Consider the following 21530-nt stretch of genomic DNA (forward strand, 5'->3'; position numbering starts at 1 on the left):
GTCTTCTGGGTGTAAAGATAAAAGATAAAAAACACAGAAATTACAGCTTCATGCTCCACAGGTGTGTCACAGTAAGTGCATGCATTATTTCTCACAGCCTCTAGGGGCAGTGGTGAGTACAGCACTGATCTAACCTTTTGAGGCTCCGCCCAGGAACTGCTGAGCCCTCTGATTGGTTAGAAAAGTGTTTTTTAAAACAGTCTGAGATATGTAAACACACACAAAACATCAATAACCATAAAACAGAATCAAAGACACTGGAGTATTAAAAATGCGACACTGTTAGCGATGGATCGACAACACCATCGGTAGGTGAACTCTAGTCAATTATAAAAGCAGTGACCCTACTGTAGGACCAAGGTACTGACTATAAACAACATGAGGGGTCAAAGTGTTCATTAGCACCGGATGTACTGATGGCCTTAAGGACATAAATCCAGTATACCGCCCTTTGTTTGATGCACTTGATTTTGTCCCCGCCCCTGGCATCAAGACTAATAGTTTCAATATCTCACACTCTCAGTGTTAATCACTGTCATGATGTGCTTCTGTGTACTGTTAGGCCATGGGATACCTGCATTCACCCACCGCGTCCCTGAGTCTCCTTTAGTCAGACAGAGCCGACCACCAGAGCATTTGAGTAAGTATGCAGCACAGATGACACCAGTTTTATTCCTAAATACATTTTCAGGATGTTCTCATAATGTTATCTAGTAAATAAATAAATGACCACAGTAAAAACTAACTACAGACCAGTAAGTCCTTAATTGTTTGAGATCTTCTGGAGCTGATTCCCGTGGGTTCAGTAAAAATCTTGTGCACTCAGCTTCATAAGTTTGCTCTCTCTTTGGTTAAACATATCATAGATGTTGTGAGTTTGAAGAAAATACAACATATTCAACTTTTCTAAAGACCTAAAGGAAAAAATTACTATTGTGAATAAATGTTAGTAGTCAATAAATTAAAACTGCAGACGTGGGAACACAAGCTGGTCTTTAGATTAATGTTGTAATTTCTTTGTTGTTTGCTCCATCATGTCCAACCAGCACGGTGGTAATACGAGCCAGTGGGAGAAGATTTGTGGCAACAATAAAATGCAAAATTCAACTGAATGATTTTTTAAAACAAAGGCTCTGCAAAAAATAGTTTGTTATTGATGAAATAGACTTATCCTTTCCTTTACCATCCCTATCCTGCTGAGAGCTAAATGAGAAGAAGCGTTCTCGTGTCTCTGGACAGCCTGTAGAGCAGAGAGCGGAAGCAGGAGGAAACAACTCTGCAGTCTCGTGTCAAAGAGCAAGGATGTTTTACTCTGCATCGCTTTTCACAACTTTCCAGACTTGAGGTGGTTTTATGGTTGCAAAAAGACCACGAGGCTTACTGCCAGATGGTAAATATAATGTTCTGCTGGGCAGCCATATTGCAAAAAAGCTCAGCTAAACAGTTTCCAGCAGCACTGGGAATTATTCAAATGCATATATCTCCTGTAGTGTGGAAGAAACTGTCACAGTAAAAAAAATTAATGAATGAATGACTCAAGAGTTTTTCAGCTGACTGTATCATGCACGTCTATTGCTGCATGATACAACCAGCTGAAAAACTTCTTAAATTATTATCCCAGGCACCTCATTTCTTTAGCGATCTCTGAATGCCAACCTCGTGTATTATTTGCATGACAGTCATCTGTTCTCTTCTGCTTATTTAAACTATTGTCGTGGAGAAGCTGGAGTCTATCCCAGCTTCCTGCAGTGAGAGGTGGGTTACACCCTAGACATGTCCCACTGTGTCTCAGGGGTGACACAGGGAGACATACAACCACCCAATTTAAAGCACCAGTTATCCTAACAGGCCTTTGGGCTGCGAGAGGAAGTCAGAGCAGTTGGGAGAACATGCTAACTCCACAGAGAAAGGTCCCAGCCAGACGGAGGATTTGAACCTCTGTGTAACAGTGCTAATGTATATGTTTGGGGATAAAGAGGGTGAAGGGCAAACATTGCTGATTATCAAACTAAGTTTAGTACCTGCTGTTAGCTAGCACACATTAAATGTAACTTAAACTTGAAACTTTTGTGTTTCTCGTTACATTTATTAGTTGCGTAATCACAGTCCTTACAACACTTAAGGCATAAGAAGATCTTTCTTATCCTCTTACGCTCTTAACCAACAGGTCGCTACTTACAGCGTTGCAATAAATAAAATCATATCAGCATATATTAAAAGTATAGACGATTATCTTTGTGAGGAAATCGTGTGTTAGCAAATCTTGTGCCAGTTGGTTTTTTTAAAGCTGTTCTGAGAGTGACTGAGGAGCTGAATGCACCAAACAGCTGATGTAAATTCATGTCTGCGTAAGCAAGATGTCAATCAGCATCGCGACAATGTGACAACAAGCTGCAGTTTTGTGACAGTTTCCCTGTTTCTGTGCAACTGCAGACACACAGACAGAAATAAAAGTCTCTCATTTTCATTGGAGGCAACATGTTGCTCTTATTGTGTTTGTTTAGCTGGAATATAAATGCTAAAAGTGCACACAGTGATTGTGTAATTTAACCCCAAGCTAGCAACTCTGTTTACCTGCTCTGCCTTTGCCTGATTCCTTCTCTTTCCTTTCTGTGGTCCTGTCTTCTTTAACTTTACTCAAATCTGTTTTCCTCCTTCTTCTTCTTCATAATAATAATAATAATAATAATAATGGATTGCATTTTTAAAGCGCTTTTCGAGACCCTCAAAGCGCTTTACAATTCCACTATTCATTCACTCTCACACACTGGTGGAGGCAGCTACAGGTGTAGCCACAGCTGCCCTGGGGCAGACTGACAGAAGCGAGGCTGCCATATCGCGCCATCACCAGTAGGCGGAAGGAGTAAAGTGTCTTGCCCAAGGACACAACTACCGAGACTGTCTGAGCCGGGGATCGAACTGGAAACCTTCTGATTACAAGACAAACTGCCAACTCTTGAGCCACGATCACGATCTTACTTGGTAGTGTTCGCTCTTACACCCTCAAAAGTGCACGTTCAGAAGTTAAAGCTTTACAAAGGCAACGGGAATTTGGAGGGAAATGTTCAGCACCTTCATAATAGCTGAGTTGAGTGGTCTCCCACCTGTTCAGTGCAGTGAAAGCTCTACAGCAGAGCTTGGTGGTTTGATGCTAAATGCTGATCAAGGCTGAGAGCAAAGCTGGTCTTTCGAAGCATGGGTCTTATTGTATCTGCAGAACTGCGCCTGTTGGGGAGGATGAAACCTTGGAAAACAAGCTAACAGCAAACAGCTGACAGCTCGCAGTGGCTCCTCCGAAAGACCATGTTGACTTTAGTAAGTCAGCGGGTGGAAACACTGCCAGGGTTACGGAGCCATTACGATGCCTAATATTAAGCGGTGTTAAAAACCTGCATTACAGCAGCCATGGATGAAAGTTACAACCGTGCCTGGAGCTGCTAGCTGCATGTTTTTGTTAAACCAAGGACTTTAGCATCTTTGAAACAAGGCTCACGGTTACTTTGATTCATTTATTTTATTCTGCATTAATGACATGCCTAAGGCCTGCCTTTTTTCTTTTTGTATAAATATTATCAAGTGTCTGCGGCCGTGCTAACAAATCTGTGAGTCTTTACTCGAGCTAAATGATAATGCCACAGCACCAGTCCTTTGGCAAAAACAAACATGGTGAGCTAGATCACTTTTGGAAGCTGACCTCATTTATTTCATGACTTTTTTGGTGATGTTGGAAGAAATCTAGTCTGATGGTATGTAATGACCTGACCCACAGGCCTGAGGACTTAGTGAGGAGACAGTTGTCTCCTGGCTGAGTAGCAGTCAAACTTGGAAACGTGTTTTTGCAAACAAAGTAACAAAATAAAAATGTCCAAAACCACTGAAGCCAACACATTTTAAAAAACGGCAACTTTTACTTTGAAAAAGGAGAATGGTCACCATCTCCGGCGTGTGCTGCACTCTTCACAGTTTCCTTACTGTTTATTAAGTTTGCAGACAAGTGGGCGTCAACTGCAGGCAGCCGCAGCAATCTGCTAGTGACCAAAGCAACCGCAAGTTGTTTCTGAAACCAACCTAACACCCTAGTGACTGTTGGTTGATTGCCAGCGACCATAGATAGTAAAAAGCATGGATGTAGCTTCCTGGTAGGAAAAATGAGGATTGTGGAAGTCCCATAAGTCTGCACTTCCACAATCAGAAACTGTACAGATGACCACCAGATGGCGATAGCTGTGATTGTAAAAAGACTTCCAGTCTCATATAGGAAACAGATTCCTGCTGAGATTATGGTCTCAGTCACTCATTGTGGGTCATTAGAATAAAAAATTACCAAAACGCATGTTTCAATATTGAGGATAAAAGTCATTCGCTAATGGACGTGCGATTTCACAGTCAGCCCCGCCCCTCCTTGTCACATCTGTTTATTTGCAACCCAGCGACAGTGAAAATGTTCATCTCGAGGCTTCAAAAAGCTTCACAAGCCAGCGAGTGATGTCACAGTAGCTACATCCATCTATGCTAGCAACCTCCACCAACCACTCCCAAACCGGTTGGGGAATTCCAGTGATTACCGGGCAGTACCATGTGGCGTTTACACCTGTGTGACTGGGGCCCGAAGTCAGAATCAGAATATGTGACAGATTAATTTCATACATTACAATGTGAATGGTTAAAGGATTCTTCTCAAAGGTTAGCATAAACACTGTGTGCAGATATTATGATGCTGTGTCTGCATGAGTGCAGTGTGGTTGTACTTGTCTTTGGCAACAGGCAGCTGCAGACAGCTGAGAGCAGACAGTAACGAGTACATGAAGAGACAGAGAGTCGACTGGGGGTTGGGAAGTGTGGGGATATCTGGAGCCATGACTCTGTTCCTAATATATCTGTGTGTGGATCGACAGCTGCGATGTGTCCTGAAGCAGTCGACTGTGTTACATGTCAGAGTCGCAGTGGGATGCAGAAGTTTCCTGGTGGAGTGCAAACATAATCGATGTATAAATAGTGGAAGGCAAAAATAGACGGAAAGAGCTGCTGGCTGCACGTAAGCCTGAAAACAAAAACATCATATTTCGATCCTCGGGTAAACTCTCCTGTCAGTGATGTTGTTAAATCACAAAACTGCTTCAACAACACTTTTATGGCAGTAATATCAACTTTCAAAAATCATACCAAGTTTCTAATAAACTGCAGCAACTGAGAAGCAGTCGTGAACTGCCTCCCATTCAAACATCGCAGCAGCAAGAAGGAATGTTTTACTGTCACCTCTGAGTTTTAAACTGCTGGATTTGACCTTTAGATGCAGCACGTAGTCATCAAAACTGATTAGTGTAATGGATAAATTAACAGTTCTTTTCTTATATAAATCAATATATTTCTGTAGATGTTAGACATTATCAAGCATGAAGTGTATGCGTACACACACACGCACACACACTAATTAGTGCACCAGAACAGAAGCAGAGACTTCTTGCATGGTCTGTGCTGCAAAGCAAACCACATTGTTTCAAATAATTCTCTTAAAAATGCTTCAAAAGGCACAAATACCACAAACATAGTAAGAGGCCAATTACCAAAGCTAAAGGCTAGCAAAGAGCACTTGGCTACAGCTCGCTGTGTCAGGATACCTGTGAGTGAAAGCCACGCCCCCTTTCTTTAACCCTTACCAGTATTCAAAATAAAATTCAACTCCTGTGCAGCTGAAGGAAGAATCTCTCCACAGAGGCCTAAAGAGTTTTTTCCACTTAGGCTGTAACATGTTAATACTGTTATTTCCATATTTTAACACAGGGCTCTATGGGCCGACTTGCTGTGTGGAAGTGAATACATTGGTTTGTGTATCCCTGAGACGTAGCTTCCCTCAGTTTCCTGCAGATTCCCTGAGTGGCACACCTTAGAAAGCATCACCTAATCACCATGGACAAAAGTATTAGGCCACACCTCTTAATCTTTGACTTTAGGTGAATTATTCAGTGCCGTTGCCACTAGCATGTAAAATCAAGCCCCAGCAAAGCGGTCTGTCTTTACAGGCATTTGTGAAAAAGTCGGCCGAGAGTGGTAATATTGCAGGAGCCAATATCGCAACAAGTAAGACTGTGGAATTTCTTCCCTTCTAGATATTCTGTGATCAACTGTAAGTGTTGTTATTGCTAAGTGGAAGCATTTAGGAAACACAGCACCTCAGCTGTGAAGTGGCAGACCACCTAAAATTAGAGGGGTTGCTGAGTGCCGAGGAGCACCAGTCTCCAACTCTGTGCTGACTTAATAACTGCAGAGCTCCAAACCTCCTCTGGCATTAAAATCAGCATGAAAAGCGAGAGCCGGGAGTTTCATGGCACAGCTGTGAATGTATAAATATACAATGTTCAGACTCGTGCTTAGTTTGGCAGCTCCTGTGCTAACTGTTCTCTCTTTGTGCTCTGGATTTCCTATTTGTGTCAGTCGGCCTCCAGGAAGCCCCGCCTGTTGTTTTTTATTCGTCGAGTCGCACAACCTTCCTTCCTACTCTGGCTAGGTGACACTGGAGCAGCCAGTGCAAACCACATTTCAATAAGTGTAAACTTGTGTTGCCAGACTTATGTTTCACCGTGCATGCAGAAGTCTGTAGAAAATCTCACTCTCAGCACAAACATTGGGATGAGAACTTTACATATCCTGATACAGCAAATTTAAATATTGAAAAGTCATCATTTTTCTGTCTCAATATTACCGGCTTCTCATAAGTGTAATTGTAAAAATATCTTTCTTTAAGTCTAACAGCATTCAGCAGAGCAGGTATGTTCACGTACAGCAGGGCAGAAGCAATGTACTGTATCCAACCATATTTTGGGCAATAACTGAGTGCAGGGACAGAACTTTATGCTGCATGGAAGTCAACACCATCCCCAACATCCCCAAAGCAACAGCTTTACAACCACGAGCCCAAAACAAACATCCTCAGGCTCCACAAATAGAAGACCCTCGGGTCTCCTGGTCAAGGCCAGAACCTTGGTCAGTAAACACTAAAAATCTCAGCTGCAACAGAAATGAAACACAACAATGCTACAGCCATTGAGTCACAGCAGGGCTGCCTCTTAAATGAATGTGCCACGCTCGGCAACCTTCGGATAATCATTTTGACATAAATCACAAAAAAGTAACAGGTACGCCCTGAAAATCCTCACAGTCACACACACACACACACACACACACACACACACACACACACACACACACACACAAGCAAAGTGGTAAAATTCTAAATTACTTTCAGTGGCTGTTTTCAACACTTGAAATCTGGTCAATGTTGAACGATTCGAGCCTGGACGCTGTCCAAAGTGATTCTCTTTCACGTGTAGCACGCAGCACAATCTCACTACTGGAAACACTCTGTTTGGTCTCAGTAACAGAGAGCGTGCAGGAGGAGGCCACATGCTCGCTCGTTGTAAACGCACTGAACAGACACTACACAGACTTTGTGTCACGGTGAGGTGGAAGATGGTGGAACATTCATCCAAATCATTGAATTCAGGTGTTCCAATCACTTCCAATCAAGCACTTAGACATGCAGATTGCTTCTCCAAACATTTTTCTCCAAACATCCCAGAACAGTTAAAGATTCTATAGCTGCACAGGGTGAGCCGACACGATGTTAAACCCTATGGATTAAGAGTGTGTTATCAGTCAAGCTCATATGTGTGTGAAGACACAAGACAAGTTCAAGACAAGTTCTGAGCTTCAGCGAATGAATGAACACTTTCCTCACTTACTAGCAAGAAAAATCCACTCTGCCTAAATGAAAGTGTCTAAAAGTTTGCTGTCAGAAGTCAAGTTAAAATGGTCCTAATTTGAGGTTAATGTGTTTCAACACTGTTTCATTTGAAGCTCTAAAGTCAGCATTTTAACTTCCCAACAGTAGTGCGTGTGAAGCTGGGCTCAGAAGAACCAAAGCTCCATCTGAGTGCCTGTAATGATTTAAAAACAGACATGACTTTTGCCCACTGAGCTATGTGACAAACAAGACCCTCACTCCCCTCATTCCCCCACCAACACACACGCCCCCGTCACCACAACTGAATCCACACACTCATCCGTCCCAACCAGAGCTGAACCGGAGTCCGTGTTGAAGCATGTGCCTCCTCCTCCTCAGAGACACACAGTAGCCTGCAGTCTGTCCACATCCACCTTCTTCTTACTTATTTATAGCATCTTGTTCCCCAGAGGTCCAAAGTAATTGAAACCAAATGTGTTGCTGACACTGATACAGAGAGGTGGAGGGGGGCAGATCAGCCCACCCACTCACCCGCCTCCTCCTCCTCTGCTTCTCTATACCCAAAGATTATAGACCAGAGGTGAGATTTACAGTCTTGGAAACAACTTTTCTTTCAATTTCATCTAGAAATAGGGGGAAAAAAAGTTTCTTCCAACTTTTCTGTTCACAACAAATAACTGAATTAAATCGTGTCAGTCTCAGGGGCTCTGCATTTATAAAGCAGTTATAATGTTTTGCTTTTTTTCCCAGGCCAGTGAGCACCAAGTGGAAGAAAAAAAAAAGCAGTTTTCTTCCATCTCCCCCCAGGAGAAAGAAGCAAAGTAAAAGGGACTAACTGCAACTTTAATTTGCTCTCTTTTTTTAAAGCAGGCAGCTTGCAGCAATCAAAGCTCAGTCCACCTCCCCACCCACCAAAGCCACACCGACAACCACAGTCAATGAGCAGACCCAACAAGGCAGTGAAAGCAAACTTACCATGCTTCCTTCCCCCCCTTCTTGTTTGTTATTCCTCTCTTTAGTCCAACTCTTTCCTCCTGGGCTCCTGTTGAGCTCTGCTTCAAGTCGAGGTGTGTCAAGCAGATAAAAATGGAATGGAGCTGCTGCTAAGAAGCTGCATGAGGCCTTCACTGACCAAGTCAGACAGCCACCCCTCTTTCTTTCTGTCCCCTCCCTGCTGCCTTGCTCACTTGTCAGCTTTTCCAATAACAAACCAATGCCCGCCTCTTTTGGCCGAGTCCCCGAGCTGTGAGCCGCTTCCTGAACGCGTGGTGGACTCCCGTGACCCAGCTGTCTCCCTCTTTTCTTTCTTTTACTTTTTTTTTTGCAGCTGCTGCTCTGCTGTGGAGAGTCCTGTTACTCCAGCCCTCTGTCTGTGAGCTGCAGCCCTGCCTTCTTGCCTTCCAGATTTAGAAACAGAGACACATGTGGGTATGAAGTTTAAAGAGGCGGGGCTTGCCTGAGAGTGTTGTGTTGTCATAACGACCCCTCCTTGTCTACATCTAGAGTTCTGCCCCTGTTGTGTTTTATGAGCAAATACATGGAGCGAGTTGGGATTTTCTGTGTCTGCAGTCTGCACACTTTCACTTTTCCACCAGTCATTAGAATAAGAATCAACTTAGTAAGTATATTTATATGCATTTATAGAATCTGCAGGCAGGGAACAAAATGCCATGCACTGGACCACCCAGACTGGACCACCCAGAGATCAACCTCTGTCAAACTGTTCATGTGAGGACTCGAACAGAGGACTCGGAACTCTAACGTATCAGCTTTCATCTGGTAACAATTTAACTTTTAGTTACGCTTAAAAAAAAAGATCAAGTTTCGTAAACAATGAACAATACACGGAGCAGGAAGTGTTGGTCTGGATATCTGCACAGGAAGCCAGAAGAGGTTTCTCAGATTTCTTACACACTAACACACTTCTGTTCTAGCCTAAGGTAACTGCAGATATTTGATCCATTTATTTAATTAGTCTAATTAATTAAGTGCTTATTATAATTTTTCTGTTATTATGTACTTTATCTACAATTAGAAGGTAAAGTAAGTGTCAGAAAAATGTGAAAAACACCCAGCACTCCACCCTAGAGCACAATAATCCCTTTTCCAAAGTACCGAATGAATTATTGTATTATTACACAGAACTACATCCATGCATCCACCCAAACTGCTTTCTTATCTGATTGCTAGGACACTGGAATACAGCCCAGCTGACACCAAGCTATAGGTGGGTCACCACCAGTGTACTTTACACTAAAGGAAGACGCCCGAGTACTTGGAGAAAACCTGAGACAGACAGGACTGAGCCGACCAGCAGCCTCAGTGGATCTTGACTGAATAGAATAGATATATAAAAGATAGCTTGTAGGTCTAAAACTAATAAGCCTGTATGGTCAGGAGAAAGCCATTCGTTCTAATGAAAAACAGGGAAGGCCTCAGGAGGACATAGAAATCTATCCAAAGATGGCGACCTTAATCTATGACCTCAGCTTTGATGACCTGATGAGTTCTTGGTCTCATTTATTAGTTTCAGGTCTTATTCAGTAAAACATTATGGATTTTTTTTAAAATTACAGTCCTCATTAGAATAAAAATGGAAAGTAAAACAGTTAAAAGTTGTTAAACTTTATAACTCACAAGTAGTTAAACTAAAAGTGTTCAGCGTCCCTTGGTTTCTCAGTCGGATCTGCACTCGTGTCCAGTTCCATAACACCAGGATGGTGATGGTGAAATGCTCAGCTTGAGGCCAGGTCATGTGACTCACACAGGATGTCAGAACAAGGCGCTGGACAAAACCATAATTGTGCACGGTTCTTTTCTTTCTTTATTTGGTTCAAATTAACTCCATTTTGCAAATTTACATTTTTCTACTGGAGTCTCCAGTGTCATGTCAGATGTCGGTGGGCCAAAAATAAACTTGCTATTAGTTGAAGTTTCAAAATCCAATCAATTACAGCCTGAGTCACTGCTGCTAATTGGTGAGTCACACTCACTGACAGAGTTCTAAAAATGTGGAAAGATTTTGAAGCAAAATCGTAAAAAAAGCTCAAACTGACACAAGCTAAGCTAAAAAGACAGAGCCAAAAAGTGGAGGGGCAAACAGCCCCTTGACCCCCTGATTTCCAGCACTCTTGGCTGTGAGGCAAATTGTCCCATCTGCAGAACTCTTCACCACAGATTCATTTGCAGCAGTAACACATTCTGCGACCCTTAGCGGCCCTTTTGCCTGCTGTCTCATTGCATCTCCTTCAGATTGAACTGTCTCATGTTGCACAGCAGTGCTACAGGCGTGCGCACTGCGCTGCAGTGTGACACTGAGTGTGACAGCAGGTCAGAACGTGCTGCTTGTGCTGCTGTTCCATTTTACTCAGACATATTTGTGATAGTTGTAACATCAGGAATGAATTGAAAATTAATTTTGCAGCAAGATAACAAGCCCATACATATGTTCAGGGTCATAATGAACTTCCCATGACAGACATACGGTCCACGCTCATCTCAACATCATCTCACATCAGACTGTGTTAGGAGACAGAGACAGAAGACACAGAGAAAGTTGAAATCCACTTTACAACCGTGGCGAGTGTTTCTGGGAGAAGCACTCCAGTTTCAGAGGCAAAGGGAGGTCACGATAAGCACTGGTGTAGTGCAAATTTTCCATATTTTGTTCTCTCTCTGTGAAGCTAATAATATTTTTGGCACTGCCTTTTGGTGGGTGTAGCTTCTGCACACTTCACTTTATGAGCCTGTTTGTTGTAGTTACTCATGTGCATTCATATTCTTTTCCCTTTTATTTTGGATTGAAACATCACAGCTGCCCAAGTTTCAGCGACTCGAGACCGAGAGGGGAGCGTGCGCGCGCAAGACTCACCATGTGAGTTCAAGAGCGAGCGATTTACAGAATGCAAATTCCTCTCCTCCACTTTAATGTTCTGTGGCCTGACAGCGAGGGAGGAAAAAGCCTCACAAAGCTTCTCCTACAAAGCTCCACTTTCTTTTCGCCCCTCGTCCTCCCTCTTCTCGCAGCCACACTGATCCCATTCTCTTTGCCTGTTTGTTTGTGGTGAGACTGATTTTGTAGGTTGGGGGAATACTTCATGCTTTGATGTTACATCCAGGAGCTTCACAGTACTGCGCCTTTGATAAGAAAATGCAAGGTGCTTTTATTATTAAAAGAGGTTAAAAATCCTTTTATATGCCCATGAAGAAGGTTAAGCTCCAAATACATCCGCACTCCAAATTCACATTTGTAAGCCTGGTAATTTCTACATTTCTCATTCTGATATCTATATATATATATATATTTGTCTTTTCCCCTTTAATTCTCACATAAGCCACGGCGAGAACGCAGCCACCCTCTCTTAGAAGCGCTGCCTAGAAAGAAAAGAATAATAGCGATCATTGTCTAACAGGCAAGACAAGTCCAGAATCTTAAGTGGGCAGCTGGGATGAAGGCTGCAGAAAGCAGGGGAACCTCACTATTGTCCCTTGGCTGCTGCCGGAGCTCCACTTGATGATGTATTAATCAATAAATAAAATGGGAAATCCCTAATAGGCTTGTGGTGAGGAGAGGAGGAACACAGTGAAGCTCCGTCTAATAATGAAGATGCAGCGTAGGCAAAGCCGCAGGGGAGGCGAGGATCTCATACACAGACAGATTGTTAAAGAAGAGTTTAAAAGAGGCGATGGTGGAGATAGCGGAGCGATAGATGGAGTCGGTACATGCTGCAGAGCTGATGTGGAAGCAGAGAAGAAGATGAAGTCTTTCAGATAAATGTCAGTGGGCGGAGCTGAAGTCTGAGTCCAAAAAAGGATGAAAGCATATGAAGCCAATTTTCAGCTAGACTAGATTATTCATCATGTCTAAGATGGCATCAAATCCTCTTGAAAAGTGTTGTTGGTAAATTTTCATAGTTGTGTAGAAAATACACACTTTTCAGGAGACTTGAACTTCTTGCGGATTCACACTCGGCACGCTGGCAGCAGTTTATAAAATTATTCCTCTCATCACCTCCCTCTGAGTGCATGTGAAGGACCAGTGTAGTAATTATTCTCGACTTTAACGGCTCACGCACTCCTTCGGCTTCTTTCAGACGAAGCGTGGGAGGAAGTGCGCATAGGCAGGAGGACATGAGCCCTGTACGCTGCCCTTTTACCTCTGTCTTAATATATCAGAAACACAACATTTCAGCCTGTAGACATTCAATAGGCAAACCTTCATCAGGAGTGTGCAGGAGTCTTTTACGTGTAATTACTCAAATTCACTGGGCTCATCTATGTTAGCTTGTTTGGACTCTTGAAATTGAGATCTCGAGGTTTTTATCCTGATATAATGAAACTGTGTTACTTGATCCAGTTCAAGACACTAGAACCTGGGTCTGGAAAGCACGACAACAAGCTCTCTATAGCTGCAGCAGTGTTTTTATCGGAGCATACCGTGAAAAGTTCAACTACTCAAAGCCAGATTAGTCAGGAACAAAGCGTGCCAGAGTGACGAGGGTGAAGGTGGAAGCCATTTGTGGAAGAAACATGTGAAAAGACCTGCTTATGTGTAGTCACAGCTAATACGCTTTAGTAGGCACAGTGCTGCCGGAGAGCACTGGAGGATAAACTAAATGATCAATAATGTCATAACTGAATTTAGTTTTCTGTTATTTGATTGAAAACATCAATTCCAAGAGGCTGATAGCGAAACCAAAGTTGAAGGGCCACAAACTGCAGTTCCCTTAGATGCCACAAGGGGCTCGCTCCAAAAGGGAGCAAAAAACTGGCAAAAATCTTTGCAGATTCCTCCTTCATAACAGGAGCACAGACTCTCTGCCATGTTCGTGCTATCAGTGCTTTCACAAGGAAACTACAATAATGCAGCGTAAACTCCAATAATCAGACAAACCTCGAACAGGCACTTGGTGTTTGTGGGAAGGAAAAACTCCCTTTTAACAGGAAGAAACCTCCAGCAGAACTGGGCTCAGGGAGAGGCGGGGTCATCTACTGCAACTGGTTGGGGGTGAGGGGAAGGAGACAAGACAAAGACACGGTGTGGAAGAGAGCCAGAGATTAATAATAACTAATGATTAAATCCAGAGAGGTGCATAAGCACCAAGTGAGTGAAGAAGAACCCCAGCACCCTAACCTACTGCAGCTTGTGCTTCAGTTGACATGCCAGTATTTTATTTGCCTGTAACTTTGAACTAATTAGCCTATATATGTATGCACAAAGTAGTTCATGAATGCGGTTTGTTAACCAGGTTCAACAGTGTTTGCTGATGACATAGCACTCATTCTTCTGGCTTTAAGAAACATGGCAGCAGCAGTCAAACTGCTACCACGCTCACTGCATCCATGCTTCATGTTGTCTAAGGTCCATTTGTGCACTGAGTAAATAAAGGAAAGCATTTCACCTCAAAAGTTGTGAGCAAAGGGTAAATGGACTGGTAGGTAGGTTGTGCATTACTGCTCCGACTGAGCAATCGAAGCACTTAAGGTAGCTGCTGGTACAGAAAAACACTTGACTGTTGCCGATGCGTTACACAACCATAAAAAAAGCAACAAAACAGCCGTGTGTTTGTGTGTGCTGATCGCCCCGTCGTGACACGAGACATACTGTTATGGAACATTTCACATTATACTCACCTAAAACCGGCTCTAAAGAAAACGGATGTACAGGACAGAGTCAAACTGGAACAAACTGTCACTGTTTTAAGGTTAAAATGAAAAGTTCTTAAAGCAAAATAAAAACTTTTTGCTCTGACGTCTGCGAGGACTGATGATATGGTATTAGGTATTTTTATGCATCTGTCACATACACTGTAGACTTTATCTGTTTTGAATTGCTTGCGGTTTGTTTCCTGGCATATGTGTCTCTGTAATTTACTGCAGGATGATATTTGAACGTTTTGTACTGTTTTCCAGTGTGGACCCCAGGAAGAGTGGTTGTTGCTGTGGTAACAACTAATGAATAAATAAAGAGTGAAAGAAATGAAACAATGAAACAAAAACATCTTTGACATAACTGAACACATGAATAACTATGTGTGGGAATAGTTTAGATGCTCTAACAACACATAAAATGAATGATTTTAGATATATTTGTCGAGATAGGAAGAACAGATAAATGACAAATGTAGTTGAAGTCAGGTACCTTTGATTCAGGCACATGCAGGATCATTTCATTTCTGGGTTAAAGCAGACAGCACTGTTTGATGTTACATAACTGCTTTGATCAGAAATCACAGCACAGTTTATATTTTGGAACCAGTTTCTGTATTTTTTTTAGCATCTGTCTGAATCTATCGATCAACTCTTTAGCAACAAGAATCCCAGTTTAACCAGTACCTCCCGAGTTCACAAATCTCTCCAAAGGGAACCTATTCTGCTCATTTCCAACTCAATATTTTTTATTCTTGCACTCTACTCAAGTTGTTTTGCATGATTCACAGTCCAAACACAATTTGTATTTAACTTGCTGGGCCTTGGTGCAAGCCAGCAGTTTGACCAAAAGCTGTTTTTGCCCCTTGTAAACAGTAGGTTTAAACAGCCTGTACTCACAGCCACCTGCTACCAGAGCTGCATGTCTGCGATGAGCATATTAGCATTATCCCCCATCAGAAACTTCATACAGGTACAAGTCTAGACAAAGGTGGTAAACTGAGTGTTTAGACGGGACTGTAGCCCGGTGATGCTCCATCAGGACAAGCAAGACACCTAAAAATAGACAAAAATTAAAACGTGCAGAAGTGAAATGTGCCATAAAACTTCTTGCCTGTTTGTATCCTTTATATCGCTGCCATCTTGTGGCTGCAATGGACTATAGTTGCTGGAAGACGTGCTTGGCTTGGATCCCACTGGAAACTGTAGTGTGTCTCCATTTCACTGATGTGTCCATCTGTTAACAAAGACTTTTGTGGACAAACCTTCAGCCTTCAAAGGAAGCCTGATGGGAATTTAGCGAGAGGCAATGACTCTGCTTTTGCTGCTCTGAGATCAGCTACAAGCCATCCTGAGTGTGGAAACGTATCTACCAGTGATAGATGAGTTTTCTGATACTTATCACTTTGGCCAACATGTGTGATGTGGAGACGATGGAGTTCAATGAGAAAAAGTTTTCAATAACTCTTTTAGCACATTAGCAAGGAAAGCCTTGACGACGGAGAGAGATGATGTCATATCCTGTCTAAAGAATCTCAGCCAGCACTTTCACTTGGTTGGTTGGTGCGAAGTTGAATCAGCTGTTTTGCCATTACACATTTTTCATTCAAAGTTTAATCCTGCTGTAAACATTGACAGTTAAACATATCACACACCACTCAAGCCTTTAATTAAATCTGTGATTTAATATTAATATTACCGCTTTAAAGGTCAAGATGTATGCTTGTTTTCCCAAACTCATTAACAGCAGCCTTTTAGAGATAAGTGGTCCTATGAGGACAGCCGCTACAAAAATACCTGAAATGAGCTCAGCTTTCAGCAGTAATGATGAATGGGAGATCATCCCGGTGGTGGTTACACCCAGAGTCATTACATGAGCGAAGGTGTGAAAAAAGGCACGAGTCTTTCCCATCACAGGGGCCAACAGGTTACAGCTCAACCATCGTGTGCTCACCTGAGGCAAGGTTTGAGTGCGGTTTAAAATCCCAGGGAAGGAATCTGTTCATGAAATAGTTTCATGTGTACTGAAATGTCTTCATGATGTTTTACTGTGTCTTTTGCTTCTAAAATATCCATCATCAACTAATAAATTTTTTGGTAACATTTTTGTAAGAATTTTAACTGTTTAACAATACAAATAACAATGGTTTACAATGCTTGAGCTACTAAGGAGTGCAGACGAGTGAAAATGTCCATGTGGAGCGCAGAAAGCACTTGTGCACAGCACTGCTGCAGAAGCTTCTGGCCTATAGGAGCCATGTTTACTATGGGTCCCCACCACTGAAACATTCTCTGCATAACAAAAAAAAGAAAGAAAAGCCTTTTGCACTGACCAACATTGCTGCACATAAACTGCAGAACTTCCCCACATCCCCCCTGCAAGTTTTCCCCTCGCAGTGTGGCTCAGTCAGCGGCTGCTTAGCTAAAAACCCTGTGCTCCAGGCTCCACCTTTTTCATGTTTAATTCATCCAATTAGATTACTCCTGCCTCCGAGAAACATCTGAATAACAAATAAACCAATCTGTGTGTTCAGTTCCTTTTCCTGTCACTTCATAAATTCTCCTCTGTGTATATGGATGAGAGAACGGCCTCGCCGACGTGTTTGTGCGAGCTCAGACGAGAGGCCATGTCACGCGCTGCTCTCAGCCTTCTTGTCCATCGTTCACGCGTCTATCAAGTTTCACCGAAATCTCTGTCCGTGTGTCCGTCCAGATTCATCTCTGTACATTGTTCCCATAGCGATACATAATGAAGGCTGTTTTTCATCATGTTTTTATGTGACTCGCTCTGCACCGTACAGCAGAGTGTCTGGATCGTTCCCAGCCTCTTTCTGTCTGCGTCTGAAAACCTGCAATTATGAGCCCAGGCTGGCCCAGCGACGGGGTTTTTAGAGTCGGTCTAAATGGCTGGATATGGATTGTGTCACAGATGTCATCATGAATAAATACAGCTATTTATTTCAAACTCCAATCAGACTGCACGCTCAATTGTTTACTCTTTTGTTTTCCTCCTCCAGCTGTGAGTCTGATTGTTATTTCTGCTTCATATCCACCTTTAGCAGTTTAGAGATTCCTCAAAAAGACAATCCTTGCTCAGGATTCCTGTGGCTGAGCATCCATAATCAAAGGAATGTTATGTGAAAATTGACTAAACATCATAAACATCTCTTGTTGGGCCTTTAGTTTTACTATTTGATTTTATATGAGCCGGATTCCAAAGAGGTAGTTTATTTCAAGCTAAATCCATATTTCCATTTGGGATGAAAATCATTACCTCATATTCCTCGCTCCATATATTTCATGGTTCTAAACCAATTATTTTTATAAACAAAGCAGGACCTGAGTCCTGCAATAAAAGACTTCTCAAGCTCACAATTGATTGTTTTGTGAATGCAGAGGTGCACAGAGTTGATATCTGGCTTTCACTTCCCACAATAGCACAACAAGCTCCTCATAGCAGAGAACCAGGAGTGATGATAGTAACTGTGCTACTTAAAGGCTGGAAAAATGATTTACAGTCATATTAATGATAACTAATGACAACAGACCACTGATGACAGTCGGTGGTTAAAGCAGCGTACGAGCTGCCAAAAAAGATGGATTTTAAGACCCCACGCTGTATATGTTCACAGATTTGCTGGGAGAAACAGCAGTTAGTCACTGTTGTTCAAAACAAGAAAACAAAAACAGCCGTAATGACACGCTGTATAAAATGATTACCATGCTGCACTAAATAAGACTTGAAATTAGCAACTAAGCTTAAAGACTCGGAAGTCAGAAATCAAAGTGCAGGGCTGTTTTTCATAGAATTCTATGCAAACTGCTTTTGCGACCTTAGACAGTATAAAAGATGGAGCCGCTGTTACATCATCCACTTCTTTAGTCAGTGTGACCCAAAATGAGTGACTGAGCCATAAACGCAGCATCAGAGCTGCTCTGTAGAACTAGACGTCATTTTGCAACCACAGCTATCGAAATTTAGACACTTCTTCATCCAGTTCTTTTTTCCAGCTGGGTAGCTACACCAACCAGAGCCGCCCCCTGCTGGCCCTTTGAATTAATGCAGGTTAATGGTAACCCTTTACGTACAGTCTAGCGCAGGGATGTTAAACTCATTTTACTTTGAGGGTCACATACAACGCAATGTGATCTCAGGTGGGTCGGACACGTGAAAGTCTCCTTCCTGTGAGTTTAAAGACGTTTATTGAGACTTTTATTCTCTGAGGCATCTTAGTATAAGACAAATAAGTGCAATTTCAGCAGAGCATCGCAGTTTTTCTATGTTATAAAAGAAATGCTCCTGTAGTAAATGATAGAAGTTCATCAGCACGACTCTTTGGGCTTAAATTGTGAGAAATAAACGGGTAAAATTACAGAAAAAACTCTGATATCTCTTTGCTGTAATTATAAAGCCGAAAGTTTGTGAATTCACAGAAAATACCTTTTTGCTGTGGACTCATTTAAAAGAAACAAAAAAAAAACAAACAGGCTTTTCAACATCAGATGAAAAAAGATGAAAAAAAAAGATTTTTTTCTGTCATTTAATGCTGTAGTAGGAACCATGTGTGGAGATCTTTATCAGAAGGAATCATTAATACCTATTTGGATCAGCTCGACGTGACTCAGCTCAAGTCGTTTACCATTACAATGGAGTACAACCTAATGTGGGCGGGGTCGTTATAGTAATGCAGCCGAATGTCTGGTGATGCTATTTGTATGCAATGTGAGCGCCACAACAAGCGAGGACGTCATTGCGATTGTATACCTGCTGCCTTTTGTCAGACTCGGGGACCACAGTCTTGTTTTTTGTGAAGCCTTTTCCTTTGATGCTGAGTTTCAAAAATGGTGGTTTTGATTTTTGAGAAGGAGATGCTCTCAGGAGTCATCGAGTGATGCCACTAACTAGCCAATCGGTGAGATGAAGACTGATGACATCACATTTTCGGATTGCCTCTGGTACTAAAAAAATACCTGGCACCAGGTACTATCACCTAATGGAAAAGCCTAAAACCCCATTGCCAGAGTTTTAATCTTACAGTAAAACGGAGTTATCTTGAACTCTTGACAACTCTCGATTAAGTAATCCTGACTTAAAATTCGAACTTGTGTGTCTATTTCTATCATGTGAGGCTTTCCTTTGGCCAGCTTTGTGCTGTGCACCATAAAAACTGTATACAGTATTTCATCAGTACTTGACCTATGACTCTATTATTAAAAGCGTACAGTATATATACATCTTCCCCTGCTTGAGTTTCACGGTGGTCTGCTGTGTTCCTCTCCTTTCTAGCGTTTCTCTCTGCCAGGAGGCACATCTTTTTCTATCTGACGAGCTGAACTCACAGAAATCACCGAGAGCGATGTGAAATCACAAGCAATCAAAGAAACTGCCACTCACCACCAGAAGATTTCAAACATATACACGCTAGTCACATTCCAGCTCTGTCATCTGCCTTCAACTTTGTCCAACGCCGTTATTTTTTTCTTCAAAAGTTACAGTTGTAGTCATTTATATGGCTTAGAGGGGGATTTCTGCTATCATAGCTTGACAGAAACCACTCTTATCTATTCTAGCGAAAACGCTGCTTTGTGGGGCAAAAAACAGGCGGCCGTGGTGCTGTTTGCAGGGCTGCGACAGTCAAGTTTCTCCACATGCATTTTTAATGAGTTACGATGGCCTTTCTGCTGGATGTGCTATTTAAGCAGAAATGCACAGTAATCATAATAAGGGTAATGCCATGAGCGTCCCACGGAGCAGCCGTACTGATACCGAGCCATGCTGACGAGACATGATTGTTTAACCCTGGGATGAAGACATCTCCACTGTTAAAATACATGATGACCCTGTGTATTTGTGTAATTTTGAAAATCACGATGAGCTGGGGACCAATTTAAAAAAAATCAAATGTGAGCTTAATGTAAATATGAGGCTATCATTTCATTAAATAAACTTTAGCAGAAAAGCTGCGATCATCGCAGAAGCATTTTCAAGCTGTGGATTCTGTGTCACTGATTTTCAGGCTAAAGACAGAAGGCAACCATCTAAAGGTTAAGGCTGGGGGGACATGAATGACATTTTGCAGTGAAATTGAGTTCAAAGTCTTTGGTGCTGGTGCTTTAATTTAAGAGCAGGAAAGTGTAGCCTCACTGGAGTTCTTACAACACGGGCCTCTGCTCCTGGAGGCCAAGCCATCAGACTTTAGGGGCCATCGACCTTTACTTATGAAACCCAGGCTGATTAAGGTGGAGCTTTGAATTCTAGTCTCTGATAGTATTAGGCTATACTTTTAGGCTAAACTTTTACTTTTTGTTTTTAATTCACTTAATGTTTGAGCCCCTTCTTACCTGTCTGAGCTCCTCTCTGTTTATGCTCCAGGAAAAACCATGAGGTTTAGCTCAAAATTAATGCTATCCATCCTGCGGTCTAATCTCAAATCTCGTGGTGATAGAGCCTTCTCTTCGGCAGGTCCCAGACTTTGAATAGTCTTCCCCTAAATATTAGATCTGCACAAACACTTGATCAATTTAAATCCCTTCTAAAGACACATTTTTATGCCCGGCTTTTAACACACTATGACCCAAACATTTTGGTCTTATTTAACAGTCTTAGTTATTGTTTTGATTCTTTTATTGTCTCGTCATTGTTTTATGTTGTTATTATTGTTTTACATTGTTTCTTTTTAATGGCATTTTTAGATTATCTTTGTGCAGCATCGTCTGTCTGGAAATGTGCTATATAAATAAATTTGACCTTGACCTTGACCTATACACATTCAGGTAGCACTCAAAGCTCAGTAAACACTGGGACACTTTCCAGATTTAAGCAACAAAAGGATGAAGACCCGACTCTTTGAACTCGGCATTTAGAGCCCTCAAAGATTTTTATTTCTTAAACACTCTGACTGAACTTCTTTCAACTTCAATTTTAAAAATTTAGACCCAGCTTTATTTTTTGTTACTACTGGCAAATTCTGAGGTTAAAAAATAAATGGAGCTAAAACTGCTGTTGCATCAATGTGCTCTTGAGGCTGGCTCCAAAAATGACCCAACTGATTTCCCTGTTATAATACTCAGCTTTAACAGTTTTGGTATCAATATCTAACTTTCTCTTCATTACAATCATATCAGTTTATTTAAAAAAATA

At 42.0% G+C, this 21530-nt stretch overlaps 1 protein-coding gene across 3 annotated transcripts in view; it reads right to left on the bottom strand.

The window, feature by feature from the left end:
- sgcd (sarcoglycan, delta (dystrophin-associated glycoprotein)) overlaps window positions 1-21530 on the bottom strand; it is a 350931-nt gene that overhangs the window by 191971 nt on the left and 137430 nt on the right. The window contains exon 1 of one of the 3 annotated variants that reach the window (XM_082549729.1): window positions 8717-9131. The exons of 1 other annotated variant lie outside the window; for it this stretch is intronic. In XM_082549729.1, coding sequence (XP_082405855.1) covers window positions 8717-8719 — 3 coding nt within the window. In that variant the 5' untranslated portion in view covers window positions 8720-9131. Of the gene's footprint in view, window positions 1-8070; window positions 8155-8716; window positions 9132-21530 lie in introns of those variants that run through there. One more of the 3 variants, XM_082549731.1, reaches the window with a different exon arrangement.

This window comes from Aulonocara stuartgranti (genome assembly GCF_965226115.1).
Source record: "Aulonocara stuartgranti genome assembly, chromosome: 10".
In the NCBI taxonomy this organism is placed as follows: Eukaryota; Metazoa; Chordata; class Actinopteri; order Cichliformes; family Cichlidae; genus Aulonocara; species Aulonocara stuartgranti.